Source organism: Populus euphratica, unplaced genomic scaffold (assembly GCF_000495115.2).
Source record: "Populus euphratica unplaced genomic scaffold, PopEup_1.0 scaffold85.1, whole genome shotgun sequence".
NCBI classification, from domain to species: Eukaryota; Viridiplantae; Streptophyta; class Magnoliopsida; order Malpighiales; family Salicaceae; genus Populus; species Populus euphratica.
In genome coordinates this window covers 166,117-182,597 of record NW_011499898.1, presented here as the reverse complement: position 1 = coordinate 182,597, position 16,481 = coordinate 166,117, and the positions used below count along the sequence as shown (strand labels likewise).

General features: G+C 36.5%; 2 protein-coding genes across 8 annotated transcripts; both read right to left on the bottom strand.

The window, feature by feature from the left end:
- Window positions 1-563: 563 nt before the first annotated feature.
- On the bottom strand, window positions 564-8,866 carry LOC105132322 (uncharacterized). 6 transcript variants are annotated; one of them, XM_011035743.1, is made up of 7 exons: window positions 8,850-8,866; window positions 6,778-7,916; window positions 3,052-3,480; window positions 2,159-2,179; window positions 1,422-1,586; window positions 1,009-1,073; window positions 564-848 (listed from the first exon to the last, which is right to left on the bottom strand). In XM_011035743.1, the coding sequence occupies exons 2-5, from the start codon at window positions 7,911-7,913 to the stop codon at window positions 1,529-1,531; spliced, it is 1,644 nt and encodes a 547-aa protein (XP_011034045.1). In that variant the 5' UTR covers window positions 7,914-7,916; window positions 8,850-8,866; the 3' UTR covers window positions 564-848; window positions 1,009-1,073; window positions 1,422-1,528. The 6 variants fall into 6 exon arrangements, with proteins under 6 accessions (XP_011034045.1, XP_011034049.1, XP_011034046.1 ...); XM_011035747.1 differs by lacking the exon at window positions 8,850-8,866 and having other exon boundaries at window positions 579-848; window positions 1,422-1,600; window positions 6,778-8,528; XM_011035744.1 differs by lacking the exon at window positions 8,850-8,866 and having other exon boundaries at window positions 579-848; window positions 1,380-1,586; window positions 6,778-8,528.
- Window positions 8,867-9,700: 834 nt separating this feature from the next.
- Window positions 9,701-16,212, bottom strand: LOC105132323 (uncharacterized). Of its 2 annotated transcripts, none has more exons than XM_011035749.1 (14): window positions 15,939-16,212; window positions 14,867-15,029; window positions 14,498-14,755; window positions 14,034-14,208; window positions 13,115-13,176; window positions 12,867-13,030; window positions 12,643-12,740; window positions 12,181-12,239; window positions 11,955-12,089; window positions 11,627-11,871; window positions 11,394-11,544; window positions 10,831-10,906; window positions 10,692-10,742; window positions 9,701-10,075 (listed from the first exon to the last, which is right to left on the bottom strand). In XM_011035749.1, the coding sequence occupies exons 1-14, from the start codon at window positions 15,998-16,000 to the stop codon at window positions 9,855-9,857; spliced, it is 1,920 nt and encodes a 639-aa protein (XP_011034051.1). In that variant the 5' UTR covers window positions 16,001-16,212; the 3' UTR covers window positions 9,701-9,854. The 2 variants fall into 2 exon arrangements, with proteins under 2 accessions (XP_011034051.1, XP_011034052.1); XM_011035750.1 differs by having other exon boundaries at window positions 14,867-15,008.
- Window positions 16,213-16,481: the final 269 nt, after the last annotated feature.

Sequence of the window (16,481 nt, the reverse complement as noted above, 5' to 3'; positions counted from 1 at the left end):
GTGCTCCGTCATAATGGAAGTAGACAACCTTTGCTTCAGTTGCCTGTTAAATTATTTTCACGCTACCACTTTATGTGGTGTCCATCTCTGAAAGTAGAATGAGCTGGTTCTCCGGAGGAACCCTTCGAAGTTATTGCAGCGCTTGATGGGAAGAGTAGTAGGAGGCCATGGTTAATTGATAGCTAAGAGACGGATCAAGATTTCCTTTTCTTTTTTTACACTAACACGAGTCCAAAACTATAACTTTTTAGCTCATTTTCAAAAATATTTTTCGAAAGTTTGGGTGGAACTCGAGCATAAAAAAGGATGAGCTCAGGTTGAAACCCGAACTTAGATGTTAGATATATTCAATATTTTTTGATAAGTTAGGATGTATAATCCGAGCCTAACCCTTAAAAAATACATCTTAATTTACTTCTTAAACCGAAAAAAATGCTGAATTTTTTTAATTAATGTTTATTAATACTTCTATAAGAGATATTATTTTTTATTAATACTTTGTATAAAATATATTCACAGGCATTCATTATTTTTTTTTTAACCTTAGCATCAGGAGAAAAAACTTGATCAATTTGTTATTCAACCATTAAAAACTTTTATTCTACCTTTTATTTTAACACTTCATTCATCCACACATCGCCACACAACAGTGAAGTTGGGTGGGTTTCCATGAACCAGACAAGCATATTTACAATGAAAACACACACTAACATTCCCTTACAAAATATTGTGAACACACATGTCTATGGCTAGAATTAAAGTTGGAAATAGCACTCTTGCATCTACTCCAATTCAACCTTGATGCTTCTGAACTTTTGGCATCCACTTAGTTACGCTCTTGCTCCCATCTGCATGAAGTAAAAACAACCCAATTTTGATCCATTTCGTGGCATTATGGACATTCAAAAAATGTGGAAACGTGAAAGAAAATCTGAAGTTTTATCAGGGAAGAAAAGTGATAGGAATGATCATGATCACAAATGCAAAGTTGGGAATGAAGAAACGTACATTGCATGATATGGAGGCATTTTGCTCTCGATCACGAATGGACACACAGCTGATCTAAAAGTCCCCTGAACAATCATCAAGTCTTCATTTAACAAAATATTTTAAAAATAAATAAGATATATTTATTAATTATACTTCATAAAATAAAAATTGCTTGTACTTTATAAAAAATAACCCCTATATCAAGACTTCAAAATTTAATATTGTAATCCTCAAAATGTGTGGGAAAACATGTTAGATTGGAATTGACGATCATCTGGGTGGTTCTATTATGGGCGTAAATGTCATATTCTCCACAAATCAACCTTCTATTTTACTAACATGGCATGTTAACAACTCCAACTTAATGCAGTCTCATGAAGAGCCACTACCAGGAATATTCCGATGCAAAATCCGACCTAAATCTGGCATACCAGGCGATAGTACGTACACACTCTCAGTGTGACCCGCTATTCAGATGAGTCCGACATGTGCAGCAGCACCTGAGGAGTCATCAATGATGAACCGGAGGAAGTTCTCTTCATTCTGTTAAGGAAACCCTGTCTCTGTTACTCGTTATCCAAGTGGTGGTGGAGCACCTATAAAGCATGAACTAGCATTGCAAAATATTAATGGTGGTGTAAGTTATCCATCAGCACAAAATGCAGCAAAACAAGTGAAAATGAAGTAATCCCTCAAGCACGTAGATAAAAAAAAAAAACACTCATCTCCATGCAGTAAAACATAAGCAATAAAAGAATCAATTGACAGCATAGCACTTAGCATAAAGCAGCTTCCTGAGCTCAGGCACAACAGAACAATTTAACTTTATAATACTTGGAACTGTCGAAGGACACGGCGAAAGAAAAACCTATAGGTTCCGAAGTGTTCAAATAAATTGACTCCTACCAAAAAGACAGCTTCCTTGCCTCAAAACTGACTAAAAGGGGTGGAAATTCAGTTTTGCCTGGTCTCAAGATGTAACAACAGATCAACCCAATGCTAAAAACTCATTAATCCTTGTTCATTCCAGAGCAAAAAACAAGAACATGCAAAATAAAAAGAAAAAAAAAATACAAGGAATAAGAAAGGAAAAGAAGTGAAAATATTATTTGGTTTCTGTTGTCAAAGATGAAGAGAACTCAATGAATCAACACCGCCAGCTTCTCACCATCTATCTTCCGTCCGCAGCCTGTCAAGAAAAACCTTCTTAGCATTCAGGAGGGATTTCATTTTTACTCTGCTTGGAACCGAGAGGAATGCATATGCCATGAAAAACAATAACATGATTATGGCAAAACAAGCATGGTAGTCATTTTTATTTTACCATAACTTGGAGAATAAAACAACCATGCAGAAAAGGTTAGGTTTTAACAAAATTTGATACCTTTTTTATGCATGTTAACTAGATCTCTAGATGAGTATGAAAAATAATACATCAAGCATTTCATCGAAGTACTCTCCTAGGTGATTGCAAGGCACTTGCAAACAGCTGGATCAGTTTAGCCTTTACACTCACAACTAGAGCAATCATGGTGAACTAGAGTCCAAATAGAGGTTTCAAAGTATTCCTTTGCCTTAAACCACTTCTGATTGTTAACTCTCAGCTAGAAGATGATGCTTGTGGCTCTCGTTGCCCAAACTCTTGCATGTTAACTAGATCTCTAGGCTTTTTGAAATAACATGCTCTTTCGACTGATGGTTTCAAAAATTAAAACAAGGTAAAAGGGTTGCACCTAATTTATTGAAAGAAAACCACTACAAAATTCTCAAAGTTTCATGCAGTGTTCCAACAAAAAGTTCCATTGATATTATGAGTTCATTCACAAACCTTTTTCTCATGGCCTTCTGGTAAAGTATTAACTTCCTAAATGAAATGGTCAGCTTAAAATTAACCACCGAACCTTTTGGCCATATTAATAGATGCAACCATGGCTGGCATTACATTGAACAAAATAAGACCTTAAGGGTCCCACAATGAAAGAGTTGGCAAAAAGCTACTTTCTAGCTAATGCGTCGGGGAAGATCTGAAATACACGAAAGAAACCATTGCTATATCTTTACCTGTCAAAATCTCTGCTACCAAGAAATCCTCTTTCCCTTCCACCTTGAAATGCTCTTCGGTCATCAACAGGCCTTGTCCAAATATCTGGCTTGCCACGAGATCGAGGCCTATCCATTAACTCCATATTTCTAGACTCGTCAAATGACCCAGATCTAGAAGGAGGTCTCTCTGAAAACCCAGAAGCCCTGCCTGCCCCTGAACCTGGCCTTTCAATGGCTTTTGATCCAAATCGAACTTTGTCATCCAAATCAAGGACCAAAATTTCTAAATCCCTTTCTTTCTCAGATATCATCTCCCTTAAACTGGGTATGTTGTCAGCAGAACCTCGTGGAGATTCCTGGTTCCCTTTTGTTGTGAGTTCTTTCTCAAGCCCCTTCTTCAAATGCTCTATTTCTTCTTTCAATAATTTTTCCTCTTCAGTTTCAGGCCTGAAACAAATTGGTACCAAGAATAAAAGTTCATAAGTCACCATGAGAACCAAGGACACAGTTCACAAAGAGCTGAAAATGAGCACAAGCATAGAAAACATATCATTCTAAAGCATCCATTTACAACTAGATTATGCAGACAACAAAAGATGCAAAATTTATGTCTTTCACACACAGGTATTTCAGGAATTTCAATATTCACCAGAAAATCTCGAAAATTTGTCAAATAGTTTTTTTTTTCCTATTTAGTATTTTATTAGTCCTAAATAGTAATCAACTTTATTAGTTTTTTAGACTGTTAGTATTTTCTTATTTAGGAATCTAATCCCTTATAAGGCAATCTTGAACTACTAACATGCCTCCAGTCTCAATATATGCATTGAAGTTTATGGACAAAATTTAGAATTTCAATAGATTCCGTAGCTTTACTAATAGAAAAGGATAATATTTTGTTTAAGATTTATTATTATTTAAGTAGATTTTTAGGATTTGTTATTATTTTTATTAAAAGATAATATTTTTTTAGGATTTTTTTTTTTCTATTAGTTTAGGACACTAGGGTCTCTTGGTGTCTTTGTAAACACCATATCTTCATAGTAGAATGTTAACAACATTAATTGATGATAAACTGAGACTCGGAATTAAGTATGTTTCCTTTGTTTATTTGAACTCTCTCTTTGGTCTTTTTTCAATTCTTCAATCCTCTTCTATAGGATTTACCCACTACTATAGGATTTCTTTCTTCTTGCTATATTTTTCCCTTATATTGAACTCTACTTCTTTCAAGTTTGAATATTATCCTACATGACATCGAAAGTACAATAAACGAGCACAAGTGAAAAGGAGACAATAGAGACAGAGAGGTGCTTTCACATCTTACTCTGCAATGGCTGGGGAGTGGAAAGGTTACATTTTAGGGTATTCCTAGAGACATAGCCAACAGAGACAAAGTGGGGCTTATAACTAAGGATTTCAGCACGTCACTAATCCCTACTCGACCACAAGCGGCCAAAAAGGGAAGGACCTCTCCCTCGTGGGAAAATCATGATCAAATATTTGAGAAACATATGCATTCATGAGAATTTGGAAGCAACACCTATAGAAAATGAGCTGCTGGAAATCATTTAAGATGTTTTGGTCATGTGCAATGTCAATTTATGCATGCTTCACTAAGAAAAAATTATTGAATTAAAGTTGAAAAGTCAAACAAAATAAGCTGGAAAAAAGAAATAGAAACCCTCACCAGTCTATACATGCGTGCCTATGTGGGTTCTGTTAAACTACCCCTTATGCCTACTTTTCTATGGACAGAAATTAACCTTGAGTTTAATATTTTCTGAAGGTATATATATCAATTAGTCACAAAGGTCTCTACCTCACACACCTCTCCTTTCTTCGTTTCTAATTGCCTGTAAACTTTTTTTTTTTCCCATGAAGATCATAAACATTCTAGATCAAGTGGACAAGATTATACTCTAACCAGCAATATTATGCAGATATTTTGGCCCCTAAAGTAGAACATTGAAGCTTATAAACACAGAGGATAACATCTTTGCACTACCCATCTCTTTCTTGTTCCTTCTTAATTTTCAAACATTGTGTTAGTGGCATGTCACCAACTGAATTCAATTCAAAACAAACAAATGTCCTGAGATCAAGAGTAACACAAAAGTCTAGCTAGAATTGACCATGACTATCCATTCAAGAACCTGAACTAGTAAAATTGATTTAACAAGACATTAAAACTTTGAGCAATTTAAAAATAGATAAATGACATGAACAAATTACGAACATTAGTAGATCAGCAAGTTCCTAGTTTCAAAGTGTATTTCCATGCGCATGATGATGGAAAAGATAACATTATAGCATTCAACTAGTGGTTGAGGACAGTAAAGAAGAACATGTAAAGGAGATAAATAAGATAGGAAAAATTGCCCTAGAAAACTTTTTTTCTTACAAAAAAAAAAAATTTCTGTCAAGTAAAAGCGGACACAATGAGAACCAGCCCAAATAGTCGGTATGTTAGCATGTATATAGCAGAGGTATAAAATCTAAAAATAGAAACCATGTTTTTTTAGTAAAACTCACTCTGTTGCACTCAGATCTATTCCCTAACGAAATTAAAAGAAAGTACCAACCACCACATGACATGAAAACAAGACAACATCATCCATCAAAGTACAGTAATCTAGTAATGAAATTTGGAAGGCAAGACTTCTCCATCTTATGCTTGTATCAGCTGTAACAAAAATTTCTCATCATAAAACATGATGAGAAAACTTACTGAAAATATAAGAAAGCTAAAAAAGCAGGCACAAAAACCTGTTTGCACAAAAGGATATTATCCGTGATTCTCAAGAAGTAATGGAGAATCAAATGCTTGCCAACTTTAAGGCCCAATTGTAAAATTAAAAACAATAACACAACTTGCTTATGCCTGTCAATGGTAGATGCAGATGTTGCAATGCAATCCTCTTCAGTTCAGTCACTTAGCCCAAGAGAAATTACTTTACTGAAACAAACTCACTATGATATATATATATATATATATATATATATATATATATTCTAGTGACTGAAAAAGAATAAAGATAAGAGGCAAAATAGTAGCATTTATATGAGAAACACAAAACCTTCAATGACAATAGGAACCGAGCTACCCTTTTCTGATTGTTATTTAGCAACTACATATCGTCCAAGCATAATAATAATTAAGGATAAGCCTAGAAACAATGACTGTGAACAAGAAAATTTTAGCTGAACATGGGATAGAACCAGCTTGTCTGATTTGGAGCTCAGCCTATTCAAATTTGAGTCTGGTCAACAGCCTTGGCTTTTCAAACAAACTATATCTTTTACATCACAAATCAAGATTCAGATTCGGAAAGGGCCAGTATAAGAAGAAATGTTGGCCCATATCTAGCATCAAAATTCTAGTGCAATAGGCACGGTTGTCAGTCAACATGTTTTGCATAACAACAAGGCACTGATAATATGAGTAAAGCATCAGATCATGTAATTCAAAATTATCCAGATTCCTCTCCATGTCCTATTATCATTATAAGATAAGCTGATGGCTAGCATGTTGTATACCCCACAACAAATTTAAAAGAACAGAAATATCCACAAGAAAAAAGAAGCAGTTTGAAGCCCGATAAGATAAACAAAGCACCCTCGTATTGTCAATATGCAAACACCAAAGCAAGCAAACACACAAGAACATTAATTTCTAAGCAATTCCAAGAAAACCACGTGAACAACATACGTTCACAGCAATAATAATGCCACAAGACATACCTATCTACACCACGATGCTCCAACTCACGGTCAATCTTTCTCCAATCCTGACCTCTTTCCTGCAACAAAAGCTCCCTGGGCTTTGCCTCTCCAAAAGGATTCACTTTCGGCCTTGGCTTCACAGCCACATTCTCAAATCCTTGTTGCTGCAGCCCTAGCCCTTCAGACCTACTCGATTGCGCACTAGAAGGTCTGCTAGAATGCGCGCTAGTTGGCCTGCTAGATTGTAAGCTCATAGTCTTCTTAGCTTCTATTTCCATCTCCCGCTTCTTCCAATCCAATCCTTTCTCTGCCAATACATCTTCTCTCGGCCTCGCTGTTCCAAATGGATTTGGCCTGTCCAATTTCACAGGCTCGTTAACTCCAACTTCACCACTTGGTGAATCGAAAACCAATCTAGGCCTCTCCCTCTCCAGCTCACGGTATGCTCCTCTGCTCCGGCGATCAGACTCCGGCCCAGAATCACGAAAACCCGAACCAAAAGTCGAAGATGGAGTAGATAACGGCTTTTTACCAACCGCCCAATTATCAACTTCATCAGCTCTAGAACCACCTCCAAAACCACCGCCACCGCCTCCACCGCCGAGTGAACCGTAACGGCTTTGTCGTCCAGAATCATATGAAGGCAGTGGTTTCTTAGCCATTGCCCAATTATCAACCTCATCAGCACGCGAAGGCTGATCGTAATCAGAAACCCTAGAAGAAGATGGACCTCTCCGATCATCATCATAACCGCCACCAAATTGCCTTCTACCACCACCACCACCTCCCCAAGATCCATCGCTGTCTTCACGATCACGCATACGTCCAGGCTGCGGCCCAGTTCGACCATAATTGGAAAATCCACTGCCGAGGCGTCCATACTGCATTTCTTCTTCGGAACGCTCTTTTGGACCGGTAGGGAGGCGGAACCTCTCGTCCGGAGTCAATCCTCTGGATTCAAAACCGCCGCCGGAGGACGTGGAGTGGAATTCATTTAGAGACATTATCTTCTTTTTACTCTTAGCGGTTCCGGCAACTTCTTTCAGTTTAGGGGAACTTTGAGAAACGGCTGCTGCAACGGCTGCACGCTCCTCTTCCTCGGCTTGCTCCGCATCGGCTGCCCATGCGCCGATTTTGCTCCTCTGTTTTGACATTTTAAAAAATAAAAAACAAAAAAAGATCCGCAAAGGGGCAATGGAAAATTAAAGGATTTTTGGAATAATGAAAAATTGGTGAGTTCAGAAAGGGATAGAGATTCGGGTGGGTGTTGAGCTTGGGCTCCGTTAAGGGAACCGGAGCACCGGGAACATGCGTTGATGAAGATGAAGAAAAAGGAGGGAGGTTGCAGTTGAGTTTTGGTGCGTCGATGGTTTTTGTTTTTCAAATATTTTTAATTTTTAATATAAACGGGAAGGGATGAAAGAAGGGCTAAGGAGACCCGCGGGTGATGAGATGGGAGTGATCAGACTCGATGAGATCAGAGGAAGATAGGTTGCAGGGATACTTGGTTGGTAAGTTGGGGGTAGTGGAGGATTGTGTGGCCCACTTGCAAGGGAGGCGTCAGTGATTTTCGAATTCATTCAATTGGACGGTCAAGATGCTCTTCGGAATCTCCACCTTCATTTTTGGTGGAAAAGGGCGGGTAGCTTTGCGATGCTAGCTGCGCAGACGCCTTGACTAGTAGGGGTAGGCTAGGAGCTCATCCAGCTTGTGTAACTTTTCAGGATTTTCTTAACGGGGAAGATTCACTTGGGCTTTAAGAAAAGTAGTAAACTTTTCCATGTGACTAAGCTTTTTTAAAGTATATTTAATTAAAAAAATATTTTTTTTCAAAAAACATTTTTACGATTGATACCATAAGATTATAAAAAATTAAAAATTTAATTTAATATTTTTTAAAATAAAAAATAAAAAAAATCATGCGAAACAAAAACTAGTTATATTATTTTTAAATTGAGAAAACTTAAAATGTTTAAGTTGTAACTAGTAACCCACGATTTTAACCCATGCTAATAATTTTTAAAATATTAAGTATTGCCATTTATAATATTTTTAAAAAATTATTTTTAACTAAAAATATTATTTTAATATTTTTCAAAAAAATTAAAAATATTTTTTAAAAAAAGTTAAAACTCGTAAAAAATACACACCTAAGCAGCCGTCACCTCTCCACCCAGCATTATCCTTTTCTCTTTCACTCTTCAGTGCATATTTTTTCGTTTGTTTCTTTCTCTTCTACCAACAAACTCACAATATATTTAAATAATTTTTTATATTTTGAATACTAACATATTAAAATCATCAAAAAAACTAAAATAATTAATTTAATATTTTTAAAATAAAAAAATACCTCTACAAAACATCCAAGAACCAAAGCAAAATTCCGAGAAACACCCCCCTCCCTGAGTAAGCACTATCGAAACCAGCATCTGATGCTTTTTCAATGGTTATTTACCAGCATAACCTTCCCCAGTGTAGCTGTCAAACCCAGCATCTGATGCTTTTTCAATGGTTATTTACCAGCATAACCTTCTCCAGTGTAGCTGTAAAGACCGGCAGCTGATGCTTTTTCAATGGTTATTTACCAGCATAACCTTCCCCAGTGTAGCTGTCAAAAAAACAACCCGGGTCGGCTCGGGCCGGGTTCATAAAAGATAAAAAAGAACTGACCTGTTAAGTCTGTTGACTTTTAAAAAGTATATTTTTTTTCGAAAAATATTGTTTTGACTTTTTTTGACGAATAAGTTTTTCAGGTTGGAGTTATCCTGCCGGCATGTGATTCAGGCGTGCGCTGGATCGGAGACTGCTGTCCATCGAAGGATACAGGGAGAGTGGTGAATCAACATGCCATTTCTTACTTCTTAGTGTTTGACAAGCGTTTGTTTCTCTAAAATTTTATTTTTTAAAATTATTTAATAACAAAATATATTATTTTAATACATTAAAAAAAAAACATTTTAAACAGTTATCAAATTGGTTCATTGCCTTTGATACAACAGCCACCTCTTCTTTTCGCTCATACAATAACAGAGAGTGAGAAAGAAAAGGAAAAGAAGGGGATGGCAAGGAAACAAACTCTGCCGTGTCGGTTTACACTAGGGACAGTTGAGGACGAACAATGCACAACCATGCACCTCTACCCCCATTGATATTAAATCTTCTATTTTTCCGAAATCTTTTCCACTCCAAACTTCTCTGCCGTGGCATGATGTCCCATTGAAGTTTCTCCCAGGAAGAACCTTAGCCATGTCTGATGTCTTCACTGATATTACTATCTTCACCGAGTTCAGATTGAAAAGTGCGACATAAATTTGTCCTGAGTAAACAGAAAGGCAAAGGCATTGATGTATTAAGAGAAATAGATACATATGCAGTATGCCCTAGGAGTTTTCAGATCAATGACTGTAGGCATGCTAATTATCAATCATAATTCATAGGTATGATTAGACGCTACCAGAGTGCCATACTAGACAAACAAGTTGGCAGCTAAGAGGAGAAGATCGTTCCTTTGTGAACGAGGCAATTTGGAAACTATAAAATAAACATATACGCCCAACAACAATAATAAATGAAGGCATGAATATTGATATTGAGCAGACTATTTTCCACCCCAGATACATGGAAAAACACAACAGTTCGATTTAAATAGCTTCCCTTCACCAAGGGTAACGATCATAATCATCTTGGGGGTAACCAGTAAGCATGTAGCTCAGTGGTACACTTAGTAGGCAAGAAGGTTGATGTCTCTTGTTTGAGTCTCACCTCTGCCAAAACTTCAACAAAAATTGGAACGCACTCATCAAGAAATGGAAAATCATCCTAGGGATCAAGTTTCTCATTAAACCACAAACTTCTCTGGGTTCTTTTAAAAATACTGCCAAGGAATGGTGACATTGAAACCAAATTTATCGAGAGTTTGGAGGGCATCAAACCTTTTCTTCCAGTGGCAATCCAAGAGCGAACTCCACTGTTACCAACATTAGCTGCATATATATTAACATGGCAAGGAAAAATCATCGAGTGGCCCTTAATGAACATGTGGAAAATCAGCTTGAACTTCTAGCATATTACCATCAATTGAGTTCACAGTTGCACATAGACCAGAATAGCTGCTGATAAGGGATCCATTATTGTTTAACTCCCACATCTGTTGAAATTGAGAGTTTGCTTTCAGGTATCACTCATATAATGCTAATTATAACCATTCTGGCAAAACCATTAATTAAATGATGACATTATAATTTGGAGCTTCAACAATCAGACAGTTATAGTTTCCTGCTTTGTGTATTTGTTAATTGTTTACAGTCAATTTATACATGATTCTACAAGAAAGTGACATCTGTCTTCTCCGTTTTCCACTAAAATTTTACAGGAAACTAGCTCCTGTGCCTTCAAGTATCACTCATATGATGATAATTATAACCATTAATTAAATAATGATATTATAATTTGGAGCTTCAACAATCAGACAGTTATAGTTTCCTACTTTATGTATTTGTTAATTGTTTGCGGTCAATTTATACATGATTCTGCAAGAAAGTGACATTTGTCTTCTCTTTGTTCCACTAAAATTGTACAGGAAACTAGCTCCTGTGCCTTCGTTAGAAATTAGGGAATTGTGAATGAAGAGCTACCTGATTGGCATCTGATCTGCAGGGGGAGAAGGAACTGCTCTTTAGTTCTTTTGAAGTACGCTTCTGTCTTGAAGAAGCATCCAAGCAAAACTCCATTCCATCACTGGCTAATAAATGGAGCTCGCCTTGATTGTAAATTAACTGTTCATCACTACATTTCCATTCACAGCATCAGAGGATGTCATAATAATAGCCTGTTGTTTGGAACAACTAAGCAGGGTAAAAGACATTACGAAGCCAAAAGAGGTTTTCGCTTGTATAGGCATAAAGGTTCGTGGCTTTGCAAGTTCTCTTTCCAGCATATCTGGTCAAGATCGTCAAGAGCTTGAACTAACCATCCATTAACTTTGGGATTATTGCAGCTAGTGAGACCCAGAATGTGTGTACGTGATGCAACTTCCTTCAAACATTTTCTTGATTGTTGGCTGTGAGCCATGGTCTTATGTATAGAACCCTTTGTACCAGTAACATAAGGAAACTGCATGTGCAATGTCATGATATATCAGGGAAAAAATCAGTTAATATTCCTAAGGCCTCTAAAAAAAACATTGTTTCACATGCCTCCATATTGTTTGTGCTAAAAGAATTTATTTCCAGAATGAAGGGATTCGTGATCAAACTGTATGTGGTCTCATCAAGCTTTCTAACATCTCCTCCAAACATGAGAGGGGATCTGACCATTGCCCACAAAGTCATCTACAAAGAAAAAACTTGTATCAAGTCATCAATAAAAAAAGCTTATTTATTAACATTAGACTGACACACATTTAGAGTTGCATATACATACCTGAGTTTTTTGTTCATCTAGATTTAGGTTACACCTTCTGTATGGTCCCCTGTTAGAACCTAGGATGCAGAAAAGCAATGTGATTATTCAAATTTTTGTTCTTTTTAGTGGAACCTTTTAAACAATTTCAAGTTAATCATGAATACTCTGCAATTTAGGTTGCAAACCCCTAGACCCAAGGTAAAAACTGGTCCAGATGCATTACTTTTCAAGGAAGTTGTTACTAGGATGTGTTTTTGTTACTGTTAGTTAACATGATCAACACTCAAGAGCATGGACCTATGCAAGCTATGCTGTTTTGCTACCACCATGTAACAGCAAGCGTTCCATTGCTTCATTCAACACACAGTTCAGTAATTTATGTTGTAATCAGTTTCCTCCACTCAGTCTCGCTAACTCTCTACAAAACAAAACTACTTAAGAAGTGCTAGAATTAAAAAGAACAATCTGCTAACTTTTCACCTGGATCTGTCAGCCATCCCAAGGGTAGCATATCTAAGTCAGGCCATGACCTCCCCAGCAAGCCCTTGGCACCAATCTTATTAGCAGCAGCGAAGTCCCTGAAGCAGAAGAACAAGACATCACATCAAAAAATGGAAGAATAGAAGAAAAACACCAATTAGGGAGGGCAATCTACATGTAATTTGAATTTTAAGCTCTTATTTTCCATGACAACTTAGATCCACCTTGCAACATCAAAATGAGCTGCAACGTCTCCCCATGTATCCCAATCATCCCCGGTGACCCTGTACATGTTTACCAATCCACTTATATCTTTTGCCATGGTTGGTGACGCGCTGGTTCCAGGAGACAAAGAATACAGCATGGGACGATCAAGCTTTTGCAGAACCTAAACAAGTGCTTTTCATATATCACCATCACTATTCAGAAAAGATTGAAGAGGTAAAATTTATGCACCAAAAATGCTGTATACCTCTGACACAAATGTTATTTCATCTACATCCAAGTCATCACCGAATACACAATCATGTTTCACTGAAAATAAAAGAGAAGCAAATAATATAAAAAATTAATAAAATATAGAGAGATTGACGTGAAGCCACTCAGAAATCCTAGAGGTATAAATAACAGGAGGGAAGACTGAAATGGACGGAATTCACAATTTTGTAATAAATGCCAGTCAAAACTTTTAATTTCGGACATGATTAAGATTTTAGGGCAGAAAACCAAGCAAATTGTCCATTACCAGTTCTAAGCTCAACTCCATAAAGATGAACAGATTAACTAGATTTTAAATGTACAAACACATTCAGCACAAACAGGGCAACTAAGCATCCTAAAAATAAGGCTATAGAGGTCAATCTTTCAGAAATAAATTCTTTTTTTGTAATTTCTTTCCATAAGAATCTATATCTATACAGCTATAGGTTTGGTAATAGTTTTGTCAATATGACTTGTGTATCTAGAATTTGTACTTCCATTTCTTTGTTGAGTTAACAACCTTGAGCTCAAGATTAATTTTGGAGGATTTTTTTCAAATAAACCATAAGAAGCTTGACCTTAGCCTAGTTCAAGCTTCGGATGCTTGAAGAGGTCAAAGCTCTATTCGAGTCATTGCAATGTTACTATTGGGTCCTTCCAAGACCTTCAACATATATTTCCTACATTATTACAGAACAATTCTTCATTCATGCTTCCAACAATGCAAATGGTTCTCGAAAGCTGCAATGCTGCTTTGACAAATTATTTTACCATTCTTAATAAGTAAAGTGAAAGAGAAAATTCATTCTCTAGAGAATGTTGAGACTTGAGATGTATCCTGTTGGATTCATAGACTTGTTAATGTGTTGGGAAAGATGGAAAAATGCAGATTTCAGTTAATTACTAATTACCAAAATCAACACCCCACTTGGCATACTGTTCATAAAGTGACCTCAAAAAGGCTCTTCCTGCTCCCAACTTAGTATTTACACTCATGAAACCATGTGGCATCCAGGCACAAGACCTCTCCTTGATCCCTATATCTTTTGCCCGCCATCGTCGTCCAGACTCTTCATAAGCACCTCCCTAATAGAAATTGAATTTTAGCATTATGTCTTACATTTCACCTTTCACCTGACCAGTCTACTTTTTATGATGATAGATTTTGCAGGACTGTGCAATCTGAGCTTGTGAAGGGAACAAGAAGAAATTTTTTTCCTGAGAGCAGAATAATAGAAAAGAAAGAAGAGAGAAGAATGAATCCTCATTGATAACAAGGAGCAATACCTTGGTAGTATCCAAAATGAGGGTGTTCACATCATATATTCATATGCCTGTCTACTTAATCCTCTCATAACGTGAATTCCAAACTTACCTTGGTAGTATCCAAGATAGGGGTGTTCGCATCATATGCCTGTCTACTTAATCCTCTCATAATGTGAATCCCAAACTTCAAACCCATGCCGTGTACTTTCTTGGCTATTTCTGTGAACCCTTTACCCCCCTTGGATGAGGGCCATCTGACTGGATCAGGGATCAACCTCCCCCATTCATCAATTACATCAAATCCACGAGAATCTGTTGAAGCACCTGGAACATCTCTCCTATACCAGAGGTAATCTATCACTGCATACTACATGAAATTGAACAGATAAAAGAAAACCTCCATGTCAATAAACTTTCCCATTCTCATACTGATCAAGTAATTAAAAAAGTTGATTGCAGTCATCAACCATATTTATACCTCATACCCATAAGGCTTTAGACGATGAGAGATGATTTCGGCACTTCGCAGGAAGTCTTCTTCAGAAACAATCCAGCAAAAGGAATCGTAAGAGTTCCAACCTCGAGGTGGGAAGCTAGCACGCTCAGGTTGAGATGATACCCTAACATGTGTTTTGTGTGGACTATTAAGTTCACAAATTTAGTCAAGAAAACCTTCAGAACAGTTGGAACATTTATGAGATAGACCAAATGAAACATAATTATGAGTTCTTCAATTCAATATGGACATCTATGTACCAAAATTTAACAATGTAATTGCAATGTTTAGTTAGCAACTTCGAAAGTAATTGCCTTGCTTCCAATAATCAGATGTAAAAAGGGTTTTCTTAGTTCAAAACCAGCGAAGGAAGTTTACAACAAATTCTGGAATTCTACCAGAATATCTCCTATATATGTTAATTATAACAGCAGTGAATAGAAGAAACGTAGAAAGAGAAGCACCTGTAAAAATAAAAACCGAAGGAACCAAATATGAAGAGAACAGAGAGCTCAGCAATAGGCTCGTCGTTGTTTTAGTATACTGAAATCCAAACACAACCCTTCTGCCTAACTATCGAGGACAAGGAGAGAAGGCATTCACTATATAGTAAACTTACCCTGGGCTACAAATGCATCATGGCATCATACCATCTATAGAAATCATTCGTATATACCATAATTAAATACAAGTATACGGAAACTAAATACAAAATACAAGGAATTCACATACATATATTTGGAAAGAGAGTGGGGTGTGTGTGTGTGATTTGGTAACCTCATGAACAAAAACAACCAGCAAGTACAAGAGTGTTGTCAAAGACACAACAATATAGTAAATTTAAACTTGGTAAACCAAGCTAGATGGCTGTAATATATCAGAAATTTCAAAGCCAGAAAGGGGAAATTTACTCAAATAAGTTTCTGTATAGAATCTGGCAATTCACACAAAGAGTTCAAAAATTTATATAAAGGAAGAAGAGTTTTCAGGTTCTAGGTTGTTCACGATGGTTGATTGATAAGCAATTATGAGAAAGAGAGAGACAGAAAAGCACCTGTAAAGAGAGAAACTGAAGAAGAAGAAGAGAGACAGAGAGGTGCGTGGTAGGATAGCCATAATCCCGAGTTCTCAGCGCTTCTTGATGATCAATGAAATGCAAATGCACCATCAGGTTTTTTAAAGGACGGTTAGTACTTCATTTTCATAATGAACGGGAGGATAATCTATTTTTTTCTTATTTAATTTGCCAGTGATGGTAGCGTGTTGGGTATCAGGAATTGAAATCCTCCCTCGTGTCTTTTTCTACTCTACTTGACGCTATCTTAAGTTTTAGTTGTATGCTTTAAGAAAATAAAAAATTATACGGCGTTGTCTGGTGTAGTTGGTAAGTAGAAACAAGTGAAGTGTCAAAATTTGAGTCACTTCTTCCTGTCTGTTATTAAAATCTGTCGACCTCTCCTGGTTTTTTTTTTATAAAAAAATTAGGTAATAGTTGAACTTATTAATAGCTTTATTTTTTTGTTTCAAAAATATTTTTTAAAATTTTAATTTTTTTATTTCAATTTATTTTTTTAATTTTTTTATATCATTTCATATA

Coding starts and splice junctions, on each gene's coding strand:
- LOC105132323 (XM_011035749.1), bottom strand. CDS start 16,000: ATGGCTATCCTACCACGCACCTCTCTGTCTCTCTTCTTCTTCTTCAGT. Junction 14,209..14,497: donor CTATCTTGGATACTACCAAG/GTAAGTTTGGAA, acceptor AATTTCTATTAG/GGAGGTGCTTATGAAGAGTC. Junction 13,177..14,033: donor CAAGTGGGGTGTTGATTTTG/GTAATTAGTAAT, acceptor TTTTATTTTCAG/TGAAACATGATTGTGTATTC.
- LOC105132322 (XM_011035743.1), bottom strand. CDS start 7,913: ATGTCAAAACAGAGGAGCAAAATCGGCGCATGGGCAGCCGATGCGGAG. Junction 3,481..6,777: donor GAGCATCGTGGTGTAGATAG/GTATGTCTTGTG, acceptor AATTTGTTTCAG/GCCTGAAACTGAAGAGGAAA. Junction 1,587..2,158: donor CTGCGGACGGAAGATAGATG/GTGAGAAGCTGG, acceptor CATGCTTTATAG/GTGCTCCACCACCACTTGGA.